The 22055-nt window shown below is 39.8% G+C and overlaps 1 protein-coding gene across 19 annotated transcripts in view; it reads left to right on the top strand.

Annotated features, from left to right (window-relative positions):
- Window positions 1-22055, top strand: part of PTPRD (protein tyrosine phosphatase receptor type D) — a 3982777-nt gene that overhangs the window by 3620552 nt on the left and 340170 nt on the right. For all 19 annotated transcript variants that reach the window (XM_069230134.1, XM_069230131.1, XM_069230149.1 and 16 more), the window contains 2 exons: window positions 16648-16836; window positions 20195-20305. In XM_069230134.1, the coding sequence (XP_069086235.1) occupies window positions 16648-16836; window positions 20195-20305 (300 nt within the window). The remainder of the gene's footprint in view (window positions 1-16647; window positions 16837-20194; window positions 20306-22055) is intronic.

Genomic DNA, 22055 nt, shown 5'->3' with positions numbered 1-22055 from the left:
GCAAATTATTTTTAATTGGAAGGACCAATAAAGAATGGGTTTAGATCTTCACCTGAAAGAAGGAACACATTTATGATCCCTAGATGTTTCTTTTCACAAACACATCCGGTTGGGATATGAACAATATCTAATTTGTGCTCTGTCAATCCACCAAACCTGCATTCATATGTTTCTTGCTACAGCGCTGACTCCCATGACACTGAAAACAAAGACTGATTTCCAACAATTGCAATACATATGAGTGTGGCAGCCAGATTTACCAGTTTGTCATGCAGCGCAGCAGCTGAAATGCTGCACTTCGCTGTGTGAGAAGAAGAGAGCAGGAGAGCTCCATAATTACAGAAATTTGGCACTCTCCTCGCGTCTCCCTAATGCCAGTGCAAAAATTTGCAGGTGTGCGCAATGAACACACCTTCGCACCATCATGCAAGGGTGTCTATATGAGTCTAGCAAAGGTTTTGAACTGGAAGGATACCCTTCCAGTACCAAATACTATGCTTAGACTAACTTTAAAAGTTTTCCCACATTGTATGTGTGCTGTACAGCCAGCACACATGCAAAGTCGGAAAATAAAGGAGAAAAAAACAGTTCTCCTTTATAGTGCCTATCTGAAATGGGCGCTATTTTCTGTTGCTGAACCTTGTCTACTTTTTTTAAGTAAATAGGTTTTAGCCTCAGAAGCCTTGGGTTGCATGGGAATGCCCAATTTGGCGCTAAGTAATGCAAAGCAGCGCTACGCACTGCTTCGAGCTACTTTTGAGTGAATTTCCAGCGCTTAATAAATTTAAAGCTGGAAAGTAAATTAGTGAAAAAAGATTTAGGGGGTCGCCGCCCGCCAAGCGGAAACCGCCAATTGGCCGCTCGGCGGAGGCCATTGTGGCTTTCCCGCTGGGCCGGCAGGCGCCCGCCAAGGGACCGCCCGCCGGCCCAGCGGGAAAGGCCCTGCAACCCAGAAGCCGGCTCCGAATGGAGCCGGCGGTGTTGCAGGGGTGCGACGGGTGCAGTTGCACCCGTTGCGATTTTCACTGTCTGCTAATCAGACAGTGAAAATCATGCTGGGGCCCTGTTAGGGGGCCCCTGCACTGCCCATGCCAGTGGCATGGGCAGTGCAGGGGCCCCCAGGGGCCCCATGACACCCGTTCCCGCCATCCTGTTCCTGGCGGTAAAAACCGCCAGAAACAGGGTGGCGGGAAAGGGGTCGGAATCTCCATGGCGGCGCTGCTTGCAGTGCCGCCATGGAGATTCAGCCCAGACAGGGGAAATCCGGCGGGAAACGGCCGGATCCCCTTTTCTGACCGCGGCTAGAATGGGCAGGGAAGCACCGCCAGCCTGTTGGCGGTGCTTCCGTGGTCATCCACCCTGGCGGTCGATGACCGCCAGGGTTGGAATGACCCCCCTAGTGTTCTTTTGCATCACTTTTGTTTTCACACCATGAGTTCTTCAGAGGTGACACTGACACATAAAGTTAAAGACCAGCTTATCATGGAAAATTGAACCCTTCATGGGTATTTTTTAATCGCCACTTCTGGTCTATCACCTTAATTTCAGAAGTGATAGTGTTATCTGTTCTGATTGAAAAATGCCATGCTAGGAGAAGCAGCATTTATCTAACTTGATACACCTCTAAAAGATATGACTAAACCTCTAAAAGACCATGCTCCCCGACCATAAGTCTGGAAAAGGGTCGCCTATTCTGCTCTTTCTTTTTCAGTCAATTGTCTAAGGGTGAGTCTTCTAATGAAGAACTGTCAGTACTAATAGAACAGTCCCTTCTCGGGTTCAGACATTGTGGCACACTTGGGAAATGTCAGATTCTCTCTGAGGAGTCCCAAAATATTTTTGAAAAAAAACTAGATATATAGGTCCTCCTAGTTCAGGATCATGTTTCCTCTGCTCTTCCTGTGAGACAGTTGAGTCAGAGGAAGCAGATGAAAAAGTAGTATTGTTACACTCAAGCTTCAGAGCTTTGACTACATATCATACTTGCGCTCCCTGGTACTAAACTCCTCCATTAATGTCTTGATTTGCACCATGGAAAGGATGAGAAGAACAGAAAATGGCAAACCCCTGTGGTTGCCACATGTGATACTTCATCATAAGAGACACATCATGCTTCTTTTGTTCAGTTAAGTTAAATATAACAGAATGTGACTCTTTCCTATCACCCTTTGGCGTCTGTAGATGGCAAATCCAGGCCTTCTGTTTTATCTAAATCAAACCCCTTTGACTCCAGCACAGTCATATACCAGTATCCAAAATTCACCTATTTTGAGAACCATTTACACATTAGATAGGTATGAACTGCTGCACACTGTTCCTAAGACAGACACAACCACCCTAGTGAGAAACAGAGTGGGGAATCCTCAGGCTATTGTCCACCACTGCCAGGAATCAGAGCCAGTCAGACCAAAAGGCTGGACAATATTCAAATATTAGAACATTGGAACGTTGGCAGCTCCATTGAAAACAATGGAGTGCTGCGGGCTTTTACTGGCCGGTAAAAGCCTGCAGCGCCAACATTCCAATGTTTGCTTTGTTCACAGCAACAGCTGTGAACAAAGCCTCACGGAGCCCGAGGGGATCTTAATCCCCTCGGGCTCCGTGAGGAATTTGTTTTATTTAATAGAACATTCTTCCCTGAGTGGCAGAATGTTCTAATAGCCTTAGAACCAGCTGTAGTGGGCTCTACTGGCTATTAAAGGCTCTCTCCCTTGTTAAAGGCCCTCGCCTTCGGCTCGGGCCTTTAACGCGGGAGCGGGCCTTTAATAGCCGGTAGAGCCCGCTACGGTGGGTTCTAAGGCTATATTAGGTTCCAAGAGAGAAGGTGAAACAGCAGAAATATGAGTACCTTCCTAACGTCTGACTGAAGTCTGTACCATAAACCGTCCATGCTAAGACAGTACTGAAAAGGGTTTTTCATGATTTAAACCCAGCTGGTGTTAACAAAGAACCCAAACCTTTTCTGGTCCCATCATAGCGCCACCCTATTTAGAATGTATGAATTCTAAACATATGACAATATTAGATCCATAGCTAAAAAAATCCCTATCTAAATACAAAGATCACAGGGGCTTTTTTTAAAGTAACATGAGATAAATTACAAGGAAATTAATTTGTTGGTATTTAATATAAACTAACATGAGGGAAGGTTCTAAGAGTTAAAAATAAATAAATGTACATTCATAGACCAAACAATTAGACAGGCAAAGCAACGAAGGCTACTTGCCTTTCATTAATTTTCATATAATATATGTACTGTATTTTGGCAACAAAAGTGGAAAGTATGTTTACTTGAAGCTGAAATCTAGGTAAGGCGTTTGTGAGCAAGAAATTATGCTACAATAGAAATCAAAATAAAGGGATGTGGGAACTAGAATGGAAAAAAAATATTAAAGTACTTAAGCCCATATTTATACTTTTTTAGAGCCGCATTTGCACTGCTTTCTGATACAAAAGCGGCGCAAACGTATAAAATAAAATTGTATTTTGTGAGTTTGCGTTGCTTTTGCGTCAAAAAAATGACGCAAATGCGGTGCTAAAAAAGTATAAATGTGGGCCTAAGGCCCGCATTTATACTTTTTTAGTCCCGCATTTGCACTGCTTTTTGATGCAAAAGTGGCACAAACTTACAAAATACAACTGTATTTTGTAAGTTTGCGCCACTTTTGCGTCAAAAAATGATGCAAATGCGGCACTAAAAAAGTATAAGTATGGGCCTTAATATAGCATTCTTATTAAACTCCTCACATAATCAAAATTATACACATATTATTCGTAAATCTAATGTCAATTTCCAGCTGGTGTAACAAGGGGTTTTAACTAAGCTATAATGGAAAGAAGTTTAACAAAGAATACAGTAAAAAGAAAAACTAGGGAACAGGCTATTGCTAGCAAGCTGTATTGTGTTTTATGCATATAAATTGTGATTTTGGAAAATTGTTGATTTTATTTTTATAAGACTAATTTCTATACCTTGTTTGATTAGAAAAATATGTTAATCCTTCATTACCTTTAACGATTCCTCAGACCACACCTATGCTTATAGAGCTGAGAAATCTGCAATGTAACAAATACTTTTTTTCAGAAGTACGTACAAAAGGGATGTGGGTTACCCTGGTTATTGTTGATGAAGTCTGAAAATCCTATTTTATATATATTTGAAGGTTGAAGTGCCACCAAAAGAGATTGTCTGCATTTTAGACAAGCACTCGCAACACCAACAAGCCTTGCTTTTCTTGAAATTGGAATGATAAAACTAATAGGCCTACCTCTTTGTCAAAAGTGTTTGGTAATATTTGGGTGACTTTGTTTGCATTGCTGCCAGCTATGACAGAAAGAAAATATAATAATGAAGTAATCTCCTGTATCAACAAATACTGTGGAAGGAGGGAGTAGAGCCTCTTTTTTTCATCAGACGTCATTATCAGAGCAAAGCTGTACCCTAAAAAATAGCTCTTAAAAAGGAAGTCAGACGATAGCATTATAATTGTTATAGAAAGCACAAACAGGAAAATATTAACTATTTTTGGACAATGGTCCAGTATTTTAGATTCAGTTGTAAGAAAGCTTATGCATGTCTTTACTTTGTTAACAAAATGTTGTAAATCCAACAACATGCTATCAAGGCAGAAGAGTAAAACAAATTCATTTGCAAAGATGTTTAATGAATGGTCCTAGCCTGCAATAAAGCAAATAGGACACACTCCCTTATCAAAAAAGTCAGAAATATGGCTAGTAAGTTGGCTAGTACATTGACTCAGAATGACAAGCTGTGTGCCATGTTGCTTCCACAGTCTAATAAAAGAACGACTTGAGCACCATCACCAATAAGAAAACAAATGAAAAAATAAAGCCTTCCTCGAAATGACATACCACAGCTTGACAGTCCATCTAAGCAACAGCAATCCACGAAAATTCCTTGAAAACAAATGGTTGATGTCCGCTGACTCAAACCTCAAACCCCACACTCTCTACTTGGTGCTGAATTTGTAAAAAAAAAAAAAAAGAGAAGCACCAGGGCCTTCCTCAGGAGGCCACCGCAGCTTGCACCACTTACTGCCCCTGCAGGAATAGCTAATGACAGTACCAACAGAACTACTGACTACTGCACTTTTGCAAGAGTGACAATTCAGACTATTCCGGGCCCCAAAGGCTATGCGAATGGCTTTGGCAGCAAGTGTTATTCCTTTAAAATGTTTATTTACTTAATAAACAACTGTTTTGTGCTCATCTTTAATTTAGACAAACAGCGCCACTATGCGGCAGAATGTCATAACTCCCGGTGTTGACAATTAAGCGCTGGTGACTAGCACTGGAAACCAGAGTCTCAAATTAGGAACTGTATCTATTCCTATTCTTACATGTACGTTTTTAAAGTAGTGGTAACATGAATCCCCCAGATAGCTTAATTTGTTTAGAGCAAGACATAAAAAGGGGTGATCTGATTACAGGATAGCCAGTGAAGTAATGATGGGAAAGTGGGAAATCATTTTGAATAAAATGTATTTATGTTTGTTAATAAGGGATGCTGCCCTACTGTTTACATTTCATGGACTCTGCAGTGCCCTACACACACTGATTGACTACTTTTCTTGCCTGAAACTCTGCCAGTGTATGATTGATGCAATATTAACCATGAAACAGCTCTTCCTCATAGTGGTCAATTACTTCCTTGCATCTTTTTGTCAAGTTTTTTTCAATTTTTGTTGAGGATGTGCAAGTGCACGTGCAAATAACGTGCGTACCTGCACTGCTCTAAATGTCTGCACTAGGTGATGCTTTGATCTGCCTCTAGGGCACAATGATCCCAATGGGGTAGCATGGTTTCTACCAATGGCCCTGCTCAGAGTGTCCCCATTTTTAACCACCCAGATTGTGATCTGTCATCTGCACACACGGAAAGCAAGATTTGCTAAGGCACTGCAGAAGTTCTCTCATTTAAATCAAGAATGTCACAGGGTAAAAATGAAGGAAACACTTATCATGAATTTGGTGCCACTGGGAGCAGCATTGGGTTAGATGTTTCTGGTTGATAACCTCAACCACTGCTTGTTTGCTAGTTCAGCAAATGAGGCACACCGGCATAATTCTCATGTTGCACAAAATCTATGCATCATAATATCAGACAACACATTTCTACATTTGCTAACAATGAGCTCAACATTTTGCCTGCACACTTCTGTGGCTTGTACTTTGTGGTTATGTCATCAATTGTTTATCTTAAGGGCACCACGAGCAGAATTCCATCGAATGGCTGGGTTGTCTGGGTTTTCATCAATTTGACCTGGAAACTAAGGGAGTCATTTAAAGGACAGTGGATGCTAAGAATCAGCAAAAAACAGACACATAGCTAGTCAAACTTTCTCATTGTTCTCTGCTCACTTTAAAGGCATTGAAACTACTGGATTTTCATCAATGGTATTTCAGTCAGCATTGCTGACTGAAAACCTTGGAAGTGGTCCTTACCGTAACTGCTCATATTCCAGTTGTGGATTCATATAAGAATGAAAGATCTCTGTCCGACAGACGTAGATCTCTCTATACAGTGCACATTTCTGTACCAGGGAGCTGAGGTTAGGTTGTTCGTCGACCTGGCAGGTTGGTGGACTACTCACCAGTGTCTAGATGACCTTGTAAGTCTTAAGGATGTCTGGCTAGTTAACGATAAACCCACTGCTCAGGTAGTTTCCTTTCACAGTGAGGGGAGGACATTTAGAAATGCGACCTGCTTAGCAATACAATAACTCTTATACAAGACCTAGGTGCAGAAATAGTGGATTTTAACGAGGAAAACTGTAAAGTTTTTGGAAACATATAGGCCCATATTCATACTTTTTTTAGCGCCGCATTTGTAACACTTTTTGACGCAAGAACGGTGCAAACTGAAAAATACAGGCCCATATTTATACTTTTTTAGTGCCGCATTTGTGCCGCTTTTTGACGCAAAAATGTAGCAAACTTACAAAATACAATTGTATTTTGCAAGTTTGCACCGCTTTTGCGTAAAACAATTAGGCAAATACGGCGCTAAAAAAGTATGTTTTTCGCAAAAAAAATGTATAGACATGTTTTTATCTTCTCTTTATCCAATCCCAATTTTCTATTTATTTTATAGTAAGGATGTCAAGCCATTTAGTAAATTGGTGCTTTTCTAATTCTACAGTGAGTTCTTTCGTGTAGTTTGTAATCACTGCTCCCTGGCAAATCATATTTCTTTCGAAATGCATTTGATTGCATTACTTTCATATTGATCACCCTTCGTACCTCAGAGTCAGCTTAGTTCCCTGTAACTAATTGAGCATCCTCAGAGAAGCAGTGTTTCCGCTGCATGGATCTAAAATTGCTTCAAGGTCAAATTCTGTCCCAAGGTCATTCCTCCCAGTCGCAGAGCCAAGACATGAAATTAACATCTTTCACCAGAAAATTTCAGTGAGTAAGAAAAATTACCGAGCACAGTTGTATTACTAAATAATACACTTACCGAGAACTGTTTTGGCAAACACAACATAGCACGACATAAATAATACATTAATATACAACTGAATAGAAATAATAAAGTTGGAGTCATTAAAAGTCTTGTTCTCCATTAAACATCCACTCCATGCATAGTCTGATATGTAAATCCAAAATCAGCCGACCTAAAAAAACGGGCATTGTATATTTTCGGAACGTCTGCACCACGCCATAGATTTTATTGTCCTGATGATAAATTGGATCACAGCAGAAATTACCCCAAACTTCATTACTGGAGGCCAAGAGGCCCACGTCCTCCTTAAAAGACCTAACCTCCGTTGAAAATGGAATTAGTATCGTCAAACGCTGCTTAATCCCCCATTAAAACAGTAACAAGCATTGGAAATCAAGTCGTTCTTGCTTTGACAATACATGTTGGATGCAGCTATTGGCTTTACTTGCCAGTAACAGTGGCCAGCCTTCTTCGGAAGTGTTATTTCTATACTTCTAAGATCGACCTCATATTGCCTGTAGTTTCAACATGGCTGTATTTAATGTGTTAAAGTAACTTTTGCTCATTTTGGAACATTATTCTATAGGCTTCCAACGTAGCTGTCAAGTTGTGCCACACCATGTTGTATCATGAAATATGGGGGCCATCTTGGAAGCTTAAACATTCTTTCAAGATGGTTACTATGTTGCGTTACACCACTTTACTTCAGATTGCTTCACCCAGCCTGACAGACGTCCTATATTTATAAAAAATACATTTCTAAGTGGGCTGGCCGGTGATATTGGCTACAGTTTTAAAAGCATCCTGTGCTGGCATAACCAATAGTGATACAATGCAGGAGAACTGCTGTTTGCAGGAGGTGGGCAGCTGGGGAGAGAGAAAAAGGCAAGGTAAGAAAGAGAGAGACTGGAGAGGGGAGAGAATAAGAGAGTGTGACACTGAACCACAGGACTGCTCAGGGTAAGATGGGGGATGGAAGAACAAGAAAAAGAGCATAAGCATGCATTCACTCAGGGAGAAGTGGATCTTGACAGAAAGAGATGAGAAGAGAAATAAAAAGAGAGGGAACACAAAAGAGAGCAGCAGGAAAAACACTCCAATGACATGCTAAATCAGAAATGATTGAGAAAAACAGCAAAATATTTCCCTGACATCAGCAGTGGGAGGATGCACTTAACAAATCAAAGAAAGTCAAGAATGCTATGCAGAACATACAAAACAATTAGGAGTAAAGCAAGCATATAAGGAGCAGCAAACTTAAATAGACAAAAGTTGACCCCATCATGATGAAACATTAAGCCCAGTCCAAGAAGTATAGAGGTGTTCATTGCAATGGTGTCTGCAACAGACAGCTAAAGCTGCCTGCAGCAAGAATACAAAAACTGTTTGTTTCCACTGCTCTTTCACTACAATTGCTGCTATACTCTGCCGAGGGAATTCTTGGCAGAAAATAATTTCAACGTACCATTGGGGCCGACTGTGTAGCACAATCTCATCAAAGTAACACTCCAAGTCTCAGTTGGGGTACTGCCAATGTAAGCTAGCACCTGGCTACTCAATGCCCCTATTATCAGTCGGGATCTTTTTGAGCAGGTGAGTAAACCATTATAGATGCCCAGTCTTCCGTATCTTAAGAGTTAGGGAATCCATAAAACCAAGTCTTTATTTGAGTCAGTGGTTTCTAGTGCCCCCGACACATAATTCAACACTATCACTTATGAGAGTATGCCACATGTTGACATTTTTGTCTCATTTAGAGATGAGTTCAACAAAAGTTATTTATTAACTCCAATGACAAATACCTGCCACCCACGCCATTCTTATAGCTTCGGGGCCTGGAATAGTCTGAATTGTCACACTTATAGGAATGTGATGGTTAATAGTTGTGTTGGTCAGGGGCATTACCCCCACCTGCGCAGGCCATGTGGTGCGGGGGGCCCTGACAGTCCAGTGGGTGCTGTGGGGGCCCCCTCCATGTTCTGTGCAGGGGGCCCCTTCCAGTTTCGTTAGTCCACTGGTGTTAGTACTGTCATTGGCAGTGCTTGCAGGGACAATAGATGCTGCAATTTGTAGTGGACTCGAGACAAGGAGCCTGGCACCTATTTTTATTATTATTTCTCTATATATTTTTTTTACTAACTAAGCACTGATTGAAACGTCACTCTAATGCAATTCAGCCATGGTACTGAGGGCCTCATTTACGAGGCCCTAGTGGCACACTGCACCACCGGAGCGTAATTTGTTTATGCTCCGGTGGCGCAGTGTGCTGGCCCATATTTACAAAGCCACAAAAGCCACCTTCTGTGACATTTCATTGCCTTGCAAATATGAACCCCTTTTATGCATAGCACTGCACGAAAGGGGCATTCCATGGGTGTTACTGTGGGTGTTCCCATGCAGCACTCAGGGAGCCTGAAGGAATCTGACTTATTCCCAGATTTCGATTTCTACGCCACCTCAGGGGTAGAGTTAAAGTGGTGCAACAGGGTGAAATAACATTATTTCTCCCTGTTTTTCCCCTTTCTATGTGTGCATTCTGCAGCACACATAGAGAAAGAAAAACACAATTAATGATTTTTTATGTGCAGGAAGGTGTCCCTTCCTGTACTTAAACAATCATGCATTGCATCATGGCGCAAAAGTGCCCGTGTTGGTGCTATGCAGCAATTTGTGTGCCTGGGAAGATGAAAGTGTAGGGATACATCTTATTTCTGTAAATAACATGCATTCCTGCACTTTCAAAAGGACACAGCATGGCACAGCAAGCTGGCTTGCAGCGCCACAATGTGTCATTTTATTATAAATGAGGCCCTGAGTTAAGTCTGCTTAAGGAGAGTACTATATCAAATTCAGTCACAAACAGACCTATGTTTGAGTGACTCGACTACCTCCATCTCTGCAAATCAATGAATGTCCTTCTGCATACTCATTAAACTTCCAGGAGTGCTCTGAGAAATCCTATGAGTTGCTGTATTAGGAGAAAGAGTGTTGGGTGTGGTTATATTGGTTCCAAGTCATCTGTGTTGAGGGTATTCAAGTGGCACAATACCCAGCGAGAATTAACAATATTGGGAAGTATCTCTGCGCTAAGGTGGCACCGGGGCTCTTAAATCTGCCCCAAAGTGACATAGCATAACATTATACTAATCAAACTTAAAGGTACTTCCCGAATCGAAACTTCTAAGGGTATGTAGTACGAAAGTCAATATACACATTCACATGCCACATAAGAACCTACATCCACTATCTCTTAAATATCAAAATAAAATATACATTTTAGGAGAGTGTTTTCATAGAATGTCTGAAATATGGCAAATCTCTGCATTGTGACCTGTTCCAGCCAAATTCTGTAACCTGCAACGTCATCCAGCTGACCCTATTGATAATTCTTTAATGACCTAATAATAGTTTCTTTCCTTGTACATGCCTGCAAGCAATATTTCCCACCCAAATTAACTACTAAAAAGTGAATTAGTGAGCAGCATATTCATTTATATATGAGCAAAGGTCAATAGATTGGAGCTGGCATGTAGAGGTAGTGATCATTAATCAAGCTAAAACATCTATTGATACACAAATCACTTAAACATGTTAAGAGGGTTGGGTACATTTTAACAACCAAATCAGCTAGGAATATTATTCAAATTATTAATGCAATTATTTTTGAGGTTAATATCATGTTCAGTATCGAATTTTATTTCCGCCAACCGGACCAAAAATAGACACAATTGGCCAAGTGTAACAGGCCTAGCTGATAAATTGTGAACATTTTCGTGAAAATGGATGGATAGGAGCATCCATGTAGGTTTTCTGGTCAGGAGAAATTAATCAAATTAAGTATCCTTACTAAAATAGTAAGGGCATTTAAATAACGCATATTAAAATGTAAGATCAGTGCTGTGTGATTGTGTATTTGAAATAATGTGGTTCAAAGGTGTCTTTTTTTGAGCAAGAAGAAAAGGTCACACACATACAAAAGAGGGTGATTGCTTTCAGAGATAAATTCAAACATTGCCAGGCGCTCCAAAGGTTAGAATTTTATGCCTTACAAACGGTTATTACATGTTGAGCTCATTGGCTATAACCCATCGTCAGTGACTCAGCAATCCAAATCTGAGGAGCCCACTGGCTGGCAGAGCACATAGCGTTTTCCGCTATGAAAAACGTGTGCTTGAATGAAAACTTTTGAATGCCAAAGTTAATTTTATGTGTGTGTCATGCGGTTAATCAAGATGTCCCTGTGGGATATGAAAAGTCAGAATGTGTGTCAAGTATTCAAAGCAAGACAGATAGAATGTCCGCTTAAAATGCTTCAAGCCAACGATTTAAGCGATCACATTTCTTTAGGGCAAAGAAGATAATGTGATTATCTTTGGACAATTCAAAGTGAATTATATGTGACCAGTGAAGGAATACCTATCAATAGCTGTCGAGGAAGATATTTGATTACGAAATGTTTTATTATAAAGCAGCTATTGATTGTTTCTTTACACCATTCACTCTTGCTCAATAATAAGAATTTAAGTTAGGGAAAGAGGACCAGATTTAAGAAAAGTGATGCTGCACCCAGCGCCGCACCACTTCTCTTGCGCCCCTTGTCGCCCCCTAATGCCACCATGTGTGCGCCATATCTAAGATACGGTGCACCATGGTGGTAGTTAGGAAACTAGCGTCAGAATTTTTGATGCTAGTTTGGAGCGTTGCAGGATTAGCATCAAAAATGTTGACGCTAATCTTGCAAAGCCCATTGAGGCCGATTGTAAACAATGGAGTGCCTCCTTTCAATGCTTGCTCTGAGCAGGCATTAAAAGTGCCAAGAAAATGACACAAATAAATCACTTGGTTTCTTTGCACCATTTTTCTGCCCCCCTGCCGCCCCACAGGGGAATCCTCCCCTCTACATACAGTATGCCTGGCACAGGCATAATATAGCACATAGGGTTACAAAGTGGTGCAATGTAGGCATTGAACCACTTTGTAAATTTGTTCCAGCGATTTTGGCCTCGTTCATCCACATTAGGGTAAACAAGATGATGCTAATATGGAGCAAGGAGGCGCTAGGGAATGTTAAATCTGCTCCAGAATCTTTTAAAAGTAAGTGTTTCTTGCTTCTAAGGGTAACAGACACATGCACCACATGCTCTCATTAACTTCAATGTTTTACATGTGACCCCGCACTTTGTGACAAAACCCATGGTAAAATTTAAGTCAGATAGCATAGTAAAACTGAAGCAGCAAATTGCCTAGAAACATAAAAAGAAATACATTTTGTATGTAGTTGACTAGTTTTCTATGAAGCAAGTTAGAATATCAGAGTCAGTGTTGAAGATGAGCCTGATATCTTCTAGTCTTTTCTCAAAGTTTTGCATGTGAACCAACATGGAGAAACAAAGAGCATCTTGGATACATGCATGAACAACTGCCATTGACAAAGAGTTTTAAAAGTGTGTCTTAAAATTCAGTGCAGGACATTGTGAAAATGGCTTAAAATGCCTGTTGCACATTCACTTATATCTCCCAATTTGTTTCAGAGGCAATTTATTTGAGCCGATTCTCATAACCGGTTCCTAATATGTACTTATTCCCAACATGGCAGATCCTTCTAATGGGTAAACTAGTTCTATTGCACAATGGACATTTAAAATATGCATCAATTCATCAGGTGGCTAAGATATTAAACAATTTCTCCAATGACATGTTTCTGGAGTATCAAGAGAATTTACTGGTGATGTGAGTCAGGTTATGTTACAAGGTTTTGGTACAGGGAACCTCTGCCATTTTTAAGCTAATGGACAAACAGTGCTTAGAATATAGCAATGGGCCTCTTTCGGTATTGAAGATTGTGATTGGTTAAAAGGGTGTTGGAATTGGTTGTTTTTTTTTCTAGTAAGGGAGGCAAAAATGATTGCTGTTGCCTGCTTTAGGTTGGTGACCTCCATCTTGTTGTTAGTATGATACCCTGACCCACTGGACATCTTTTCCTGTTGCATTGTTCATGTTAAAATGTTGAAGACACAGCATGTGCACGGTGTCTCCGTATCCTAGTGTAATTTTCTGTGTTCTCTGCTCTTGGGAGCATATTCGTGTCAACACCATTGTGTGTGTAACTGTCTCCCTGTCTTTGGTGTGCCTGTTAATGGTTTCTATCCTGATGTCTACATCTCACAATTTCACTGTTTCTCACTGTCCTAGCACCTATGTCTCTATGTCTACCCCTTAGTCTCCCTTTTAGTTTGCTCATCCCTGACTGCCCCTGAGACAGCTTCTTCCCAGTACTGTATATGTTTCTCAGTGTCCCATTTTGCGACTCCATGTTTTCCTGCCCTATTTTTTATATGAGTGTGCTGTGTCAGTGACAGCCATGTCTCTGACTTGTTTGTGTGTCACTGATGAAGTGTTTTTTTTTTCTGTACACCACTGTCCTAAAGCGAGGTGCATAGTGTCCTGGTAAAGTCTCCGGAGGCCATTGTATATGTTTTAAAACTCCTTCATCTGTGTTTATTACTGTTCCCTATCTCAGTGATGTTGTCACCCTATCACAACGTTTCCATCTCCTTGTATCGGTGTCTGCATCTTCCTGTGGAAGGTCTGTGTCTCATTGGCCCAGCGTATTTGTTTCTTTGTCTCACTTCTTGTTTCATTGTCTCACTGTCCATGTCTATGTGGTTCTGTGTTTGTTTCCATTTCTAGTTGTCAATGGGTATGCTTCTCAGCCCCAGAGTCTTAGGCCCTGATTTATACTTTTTTTGCGCCACATTGGCGTCAATTTTGTTACGCAAAAGTGTAGTAAACTTACAAAATACTATTGTATTTTATAAATTTGTGCTGCTTTTGCATCAAAACATGACGCTAAAGGGGTCGCAAAAAAGTATAAATCAGGGCCTTAGTTTCCCTGTGCTTGACTATGTTTGTGCTTCTTAGTCCCACTGCCTGCCTCTTTGCCACAGTGTTTGGAAGACCCTGTCACAATACCCGTGTCTATTGGCCCCAGTGTCCTGTCAACCCTTCCCAGTTTCTCTGTCTCCCTACTCGAGTGTTGACATCTTTATAAGCCAGTGTCTGGCTCTCTCTAGCTCATATTCTCTACGGCGTAGCTTGGTCAGTAAGCTTTGGGGGCAGTGGAGTGAGCTTCAGATTTTCCAGCAATCAGGCTGGCATTTAATGTTAAGGTGCCTGATAGGGGCTTATGGGGCATTGGAAAGGGAGAGGAATGCAGAGTGGTGGGGTTACTAAGTAAGAGGAAACACAAGATTGTGCAATAACCAATATATTTGACCACTTTCAAAACAAAGAGCGGACGACGGCTTGTCTGGTTTTGCCTGTGTATATGCAAAAATCTCTGGTGAAATCCGACATACACCTAACTACACTCAACGGAAAGTACTTGTACCCAGTTATTTATCGGAAAATATATTTACTGGGGGGTTTAACATCCCAAACACCCACCCTGAAGTTGCACCCCTGCAAATTCTCTGTCTCTCTGACCCAGTTTCCACCTGTGCATGACCCTTGTTTTGTATCTTCCTCTGTTTCTTCAAGTCTGTGTGTTCTTTCTAACCGTGTTTATCTGTTGCTGTTCAGTTCCCTCTGTGTGACTCTGTTACAGTTACCCATATCCTTGAAATTTCATGTTTCCTTCAGTCTGTGTTTCCCTTTGTTACCTAAAGTTTGATGGCACGCGAATCTCCATGTTTCCTTCCATCTTTATCTCTGTGTCTTTTGGGTACCATCAGTACTCCGACCTCCTTGTCCTGATGACCCACTGTCTCATTGCACGTGCGTTTTGCATCATGTGAGCATATCTTCCAGTTCTCTGTGCAAATTTATGGAACTGTTGGTATAAAAATGTTCATGTGTTCGGCATGCTCAGTGGGAGTGATAGGAGGTCTAAGGTTTCAAGAAAAAATGCAGCCTGGATATTAGTTGTTTTCAACTGCCTAGAACAACCAACCACCCGGTCTATGATTCGTCTAAAATAAAGCAATCTTTTTTTTTTTTTTTTAAATGTAGCCAGCTTTTCTTAACGGAGAATGGGAGGTGTTTAGAAAGAAAAAATAAAATATTTAAGTTTACATTTTTAAGAGTAGCCTCCACTTAAAAACTACTTTTTTCAACATTCTCAAATGGACCCATTCCCAATTGTGACTGGGCTACCACCACTTTTAAAATGGTAGTAAAGTTATTACTGTTTGCAGCCTGAATTTAGTTGCAAAACAGAAATACATACCAAACTGATTCGGTATTTGAAAGGGACGCCCAAAGCATGCCCCTTCTTAATACCAGATCACAAACTGTGATTATTACCGAATCGCATGTTGCATTTTGTTCAGTACAAAAAGTATTTTTCCAGTCGAAAACGGCCCGATTCACAGATTTGGGCAATTTGAGACCAGAAAAATACTTTGTACATCTGCCTCCTATTTAGCACTTAAAACACCATGCCACTGATAGATTGCAGCCTTCCTTCAAGAGCAAGACACCATGAAGAAGACCAGGATGTCAATGGTTGAAAAGGAATTGTGACTTAGCCATGGTTCAGTTATGCAGAGAGGCTAGCCAGCAATGTCTGAGTTTTGCTATTTCAGGGAGTGATCCAATATTGAGCGTGGAATAAGTGATTGCCAGGTTTAATTTAATCTGACCTTGTTTGGGTTTACCATTTTTGTTGGGGCAAACGTCATATAGATTCGGATTGTGTTTCGAGCCAGGTGTACATTTTTCCATTTTCAATATGGTTCAAGATAAGCAAAGGAGATAGGTGACCTGAGGGAAGATCAGTTACCATTGGCAAAAACGTCTGGGGAAATGATATCTTGCTTGTATTATGAAACTGAATATCACTTCAGCAGTGTATAACCAAGAACTTTAGTGTCATGTAAAATGCGAATCTAGGAAATTCAAAAGCAAGGTGACTCAGAAATGAGAATTGCTCATGTTGATCATTAACTTCTAATATACTTCGCAAACTCAAGATGAAACAACTTAATGAGAAGTGTGACTAGTTACAATAATCACATTACATATGCAAATACATGATTGATGATCACGTTTCCACTTTTCAGACAGTATGTACATACAAGTAAAATACAAAAGTATGTATATTTTTCTTTGTGCCACATGTAGGTGAATTATAATGTGTATATGCTTCTCGATTCCATTTACACATTTTATTTCTTTTTCAGAGGACCAGATTCCTCGTGGGTTTCCCACCATAGATATGGGACCTCAACTGAAAGTGGTTGAGCGTACTCGAACAGCCACTATGCTGTGCGCAGCCAGTGGCAACCCTGATCCTGAAATTTCATGGTTCAAAGACTTTCTCCCTGTTGATACGAGCAATAACATGGGCCGCATCAAGCAATTACGATCAGGTACGGTTTTTATTACCTTAATAAAATAATCCAGAACTTACTCTTCTTGCTCACCGTTTTATTTTTATTTCTAGGTAACGATTTTTCTTCCTCTTCTCCTCCTATTCGTGTTTCTTAATGTGTCTTCCATGTCTTTGGTCTTGTCATGGCCTGTTCCAAACTATGTCTTCCTTTGTATGTTTTGCAGCTTCTGTCAATACCTCATCGCTCACTGCTGTGACTGTAGTTTTGGATATTTTAATTTCTCTACTGCCTATGCGCAGTATTTGACAGATCCATTTCTTCCTCTTTCTATCACCTTTATTTTAAAAAATAAAATAAAATCCATACTGATTTTGACATTTGGGCTCCATTCAGAACTTTCAAAGAAAGTTCCAATGGCTTCTTCCATTGCATTCTAAACATTCATATGAAGCACTAAAAGCATTGATGGAAGGTGTGTTTTGTGGTTTGTCTTATTTGAACCCACCAAAGATTAGTAACTTTTGACACATCTTCTTTCAAGTCCTGGACACGCCAAACACAATACGTTTTCCCATGCATTACCAGACCTCAAAAAGAGGACTCTGGTTGAGTGAAGGAACGCCTATGATACTATCAAAGATTTTTTCAAAACACGTGTAGCCACAGTAGTGTGCACTTGTGCTAATGCTTCTTGATTCCCATAGTTTCTGGATCTACAGAGGCCTGCTTTTTGGTGTAGACTCCAGCCTTTGTTGCCCTCTTTTTGACCAATGCACTTCCCTTCCAGCCCTTGCTCCTCACTCCCAGTTTATTCTTTTGCTCTCTATGGATTAAACTACTAATATTTAAAGGATGGGTATTGTAAAATGCATCCCCCAGTAATTCAGGGGTGATGTGCAGTCTTTGCATTGACATAAATAGTGATCTTGCTGTAGAGTGTAAATTGTTTAGTCATCTGTCTTCCCAAAGCTCTCAGCTTTTGACCTGTCCTTTGATGTTAATTCGTCTTGTTAACTACCTCTTTGCTTGTTTTCAACAGAATTGTGTAAATTAACCTCCTGTTAATGTATCTTGAGAATACATATTTTCACATGACGTAGAATTAGTGATATTAAGCTATAACTGAAACATTTGTACCAAATTATAAGGAATATAATAATATTTTTATGCTGTCTTTCTTCTCTCCGTATTTAAATCTCCAGAATCTATTGGTAAGTGCTTAGTTCTGACGCGCACTTCACCCCACTAATTCCTATATTGAGATTATTCGTCCTCCTCTTCTTATTGTTAAAATGCATGGCATGCATTTTACTATGATCAGCGTAGTCACCAGACCTCTGTAGTGGCACTCAAACACTCCCTTTCACAAAAACATTGTTGTGTCAGTTTTAGAAACACTACTCTAGAAGAAGAAATGCACACCTTTCACCTAGACCTTGTGCAATAGATCCTCGAACCAAACCCAACCCAAACACCATTGTTTCCTGATATCCTTCACTGTATACTAAATATTTTGTAGCTATTTATTATATTTTCAACATCATACCTAATAATGTCCAAACCCTTGGAAGTAATGGAATCCTCAATTTCGACATTGTGTTACCGATTTGAGGTTTATTAAATCTATCTTTAATCTTAAAAGTAAAACAAAAAATGGAAAGAAAATCAAGAACTCAGTTGGAACTGAGAGAGGCAATGCTACCACCTTTGGTGTTTGCCTTCTGTGAAACAGTGCAAATTGCTTTCTAGACCTAACAAATCTCTCAAATATATACCGTACATGTTATACAAGTATATTAAAGACGTTTTAAGACCATTTTAAATCTGTAAATCTAATTTTATTCTTCCTTCAACACCCTAGTCTCCTTCTTCTCGTACTAATGATTCTTCTTTCTAATCTTATTTGCATTCATATTTTCCACCCAGGTGGTACACCAATAAGAGGTAAGAGTGCTGAACTAATGTTCCCAGAATGATCTTCCTCATCCCCTTGCCCTTTCATCCTCTTCATGTATGTTCTGTATTAAACAAAAATCATATACTTTCCCTCTTGTTTGAATTTCCTTTATTTTCAACAACCATCATCTTGTTTTATTTCTTTTCGCACATATCTCATTTTAAAGACAAATATTTAAGTTGTGATATGCTTCAACGAAAGCATATCAAGGTCTTTTGACCAATGCCCAGTCACAGCTTACCATTTGTCCCTTTTTTCTTTTTTTTTTGTCCAACTGGAGAGAAAAAAAATCACTTTTATTCCTTAGCTGTTCATATTCTGGACCAAAGCCAGGAAGGTCTGGAGAACAGTGGCAGACATGCAGAAGACAACCTGGGATATCGTCTTTTTGTCTTTATCCTTTCAAAGGTTTTTCTTCTTGTGCTTCAATTTTTTTCTTTTGACTTCAGAAAAGTTAAACACAACTTTTTCCCCTTATAAATTACAGCCAAGCTTTTTATCCAATTCTATTTTTGTTCTTGGACTTCTTCATCATCAGCCTTTTGGATCTTCTATACCTCAGCCTTTGGAAATGAAAGTTTCTAAACCCGATATTCCTGGTGGTATGTTTATATGCTGGATTTTGATGCATTGAACAACATTTTCACCTGTCTAATTCTTGTTTTGCCTTTTTCTTGGGTTTTGACACCACACTGCTAATCCCACTTGTGGATTTTGATGGGTGTCTTAGGGAGGCCTTTTGGAGGCCCTTAAGCAGTGATTGGTACTTCTTTGCACAGCACTGGCACTACTTTTGATTAATTTTTATTTTCCTAATTCTATTGCACTTTCTTTTTCAGCAATGTAACTGATTGTAAATCGTGCAAACATGTTTCTTTTCTTGCAACTCTGCATGTCTTAAGGGAGTTTTACTTCTCTAAAGGAATATTTTGAAGATTATAGCTCACTAACACAATTTTTCTCCAAGCAGCCTTTTTATTCTTGCTGCAATTTTTTTACATTCTTTCGGAGAACACTTTCTTGTAATCCCCCTGCCTTTTTTAAGAGTACAACTCTTTTATACAACTTTTATAAAATAAATAAATAAAAACACAACAATTTGATCCCATGGTATTTATTTAAATGTCATGCTTCCTTGAAGCAGTCTCACTCATCATCATTGTAATGGTTTAGTCTAGAAGTTTTGTAGCACATTATTTCTATGAAAAAATGATAATTCAATTGCTTGCTAATGCCTGTATTGTTGATGATGTGAAAAACAAATAATCTCTCTATTTTTCTCATCGCCTCATTTTCTGTCTGTGAACCCTAGCAAGAATATGAACCGGCGTTCAATGGACCCTCACTACGGCGCTTTTGTTAAATAGTGTTTACGTGCAAACTTTGTACCACTGTTTGCTAATCTTTTCTGTGGCTCTGTATTTTCTGTCCCGACAGGTGCCCTCCAGATCGAACAGAGCGAAGAGTCTGACCAAGGCAAATATGAATGTGTTGCAACCAACAGTGCGGGTACACGCTATTCTGCCCCTGCCAATCTATATGTCAGAGGTAGGAATGACATAACCCCGACGTCCACTCTTCAATCAGACTCAGGGGTATTAAAAGGCTCTCAGGATCTATGCAGTTGCTACAGTATTGGGAATACGGATATGGTAATAGTAAAATGGAAATAATGTTCTTTAAAAAGCTGGGAGAAAGGGATTTTATTTGTATGCATATACATACATATATACGTATATATATATTTAAGAGGAAAGACCACTCTCTTTCGTCCAATCTATCCTGTGACTAATGGTTTGTAAGTATATTTACATTTTTACATCCTGGTTTCTACTTTTTCCTGCATTGATTTAGACCTGTGCTTTGCATTTGTTTCTTTTCTCTCTTTTCTTTTAACCCATGAGTTGATTGCTTGTTGTGCTACTAATCAGCTCTAAATCCTACTCAGAGCATTGAGGTGAATGTCTACATGACCTCAGCTGTGGAGTTGCATAGAATATGCTTCTAACTCTTCAACTATACTACTATATGCAGAGCACAATTGTATTTTCTCCTTCCTTTTCTTCCACTTCTTCCTTTTTTTCTATGTAAGCCTAATTGGAAAAGTATAATCCCTGCCACTGCAGTAATGAACTGGCTGTATTTAGGAGCAAAATCACTTGTCTTTGTGACAAAAATGAAATATTAGCATTCATTCATATTTCTCAATACACTCTGAAGAAAAATAATATTTTTTGGTGTAGCTTGGTTTCAAACCGAAAGAAAGTCTCCCTGACTGCCAGTATTTGCAATAGCTGGTTCACTCAGAATTTAGTAGTATTTAAGAGATATTTTTCATGCCCTACTCAGTTGTACATGAGGCAACAAGAGATGTATTGTGGGAGGGTGTATGCATTACCAGTAAACAGCTGTAAGCTCCTTACTGTAGTGTGGGTGATCTTAGGAAAATATCTAGCTTCATTCTGAAACATATCTTTTTTTATTATAAATGCTTTTTATTACTGGAATTGGATTTGGCCTAACACGTCTTGCGTTGATGATCAGTCTGATAAAAACTCAGTCTCAGTTTTCCACATGGGGCATTCCTACTTTTTTTAATTCAATTTTATTATTTTTCAAAATGATGCTAGATGTTGTTCCTAGCCCCAAGATAGCTGCGGGAAACGGAAACCTTTCAAGCTGAGGTAGGAAGGATTAATTAGAGCAATTAAAGATGTTCAAGAAGCAGTTGTAAGCCTTGATATGGCCTTTTTACTCTCTCTGTGTTTCCCTTGTTTTTCTCCTTTCCTCATTTCATTGTGTTCTGCATCAAACCCCCTACATCCCTCAGAGCTGCGAGAAGGTTGGTGTGTTTTTTTTCACTTTTTACCCACCTTACAAAACTATAATTAAAAAGATTCAAGAATACAAATGAAATGAATGTAGCTGCATTGTGGCCTTTTTACGTTAATGTAATATTTTAGCCGAGAATGCACTGCTCATGGCTTATGGTGCTTGCTGGTATTCAGATAACTGTGATGCATGATGGGAGACTGGACATGAGCGCATGGCAGCCATGTACATACATTTTGTGTTTTTAACAGATGATCAGTGTTCCTGTTTCGGTTAATCTCCTTGTTTATGATTGGTGTTTGTAATTCAAAGGATTGACTTACCATCGCAGTGGAACCTCAATGCATGAAACTTAATTCTCCTTGCAAATGGGCTTTGCCATACTTTGAATATAGCTAGAGGAAAGCCAACCAGCTGGAGTTTGGCATCTTCTTGTCAACTCCTATGGCCTCATCAGTCATTTGTA

Source organism: Pleurodeles waltl, chromosome 1_1 (assembly GCF_031143425.1).
Source record: "Pleurodeles waltl isolate 20211129_DDA chromosome 1_1, aPleWal1.hap1.20221129, whole genome shotgun sequence".
NCBI lineage: Eukaryota > Metazoa > Chordata > Amphibia > Caudata > Salamandridae > Pleurodeles > Pleurodeles waltl.
The sequence above is the reverse complement of the archived record's forward strand: the minus strand, read 5'-3'. Positions and strand labels throughout refer to the sequence as shown.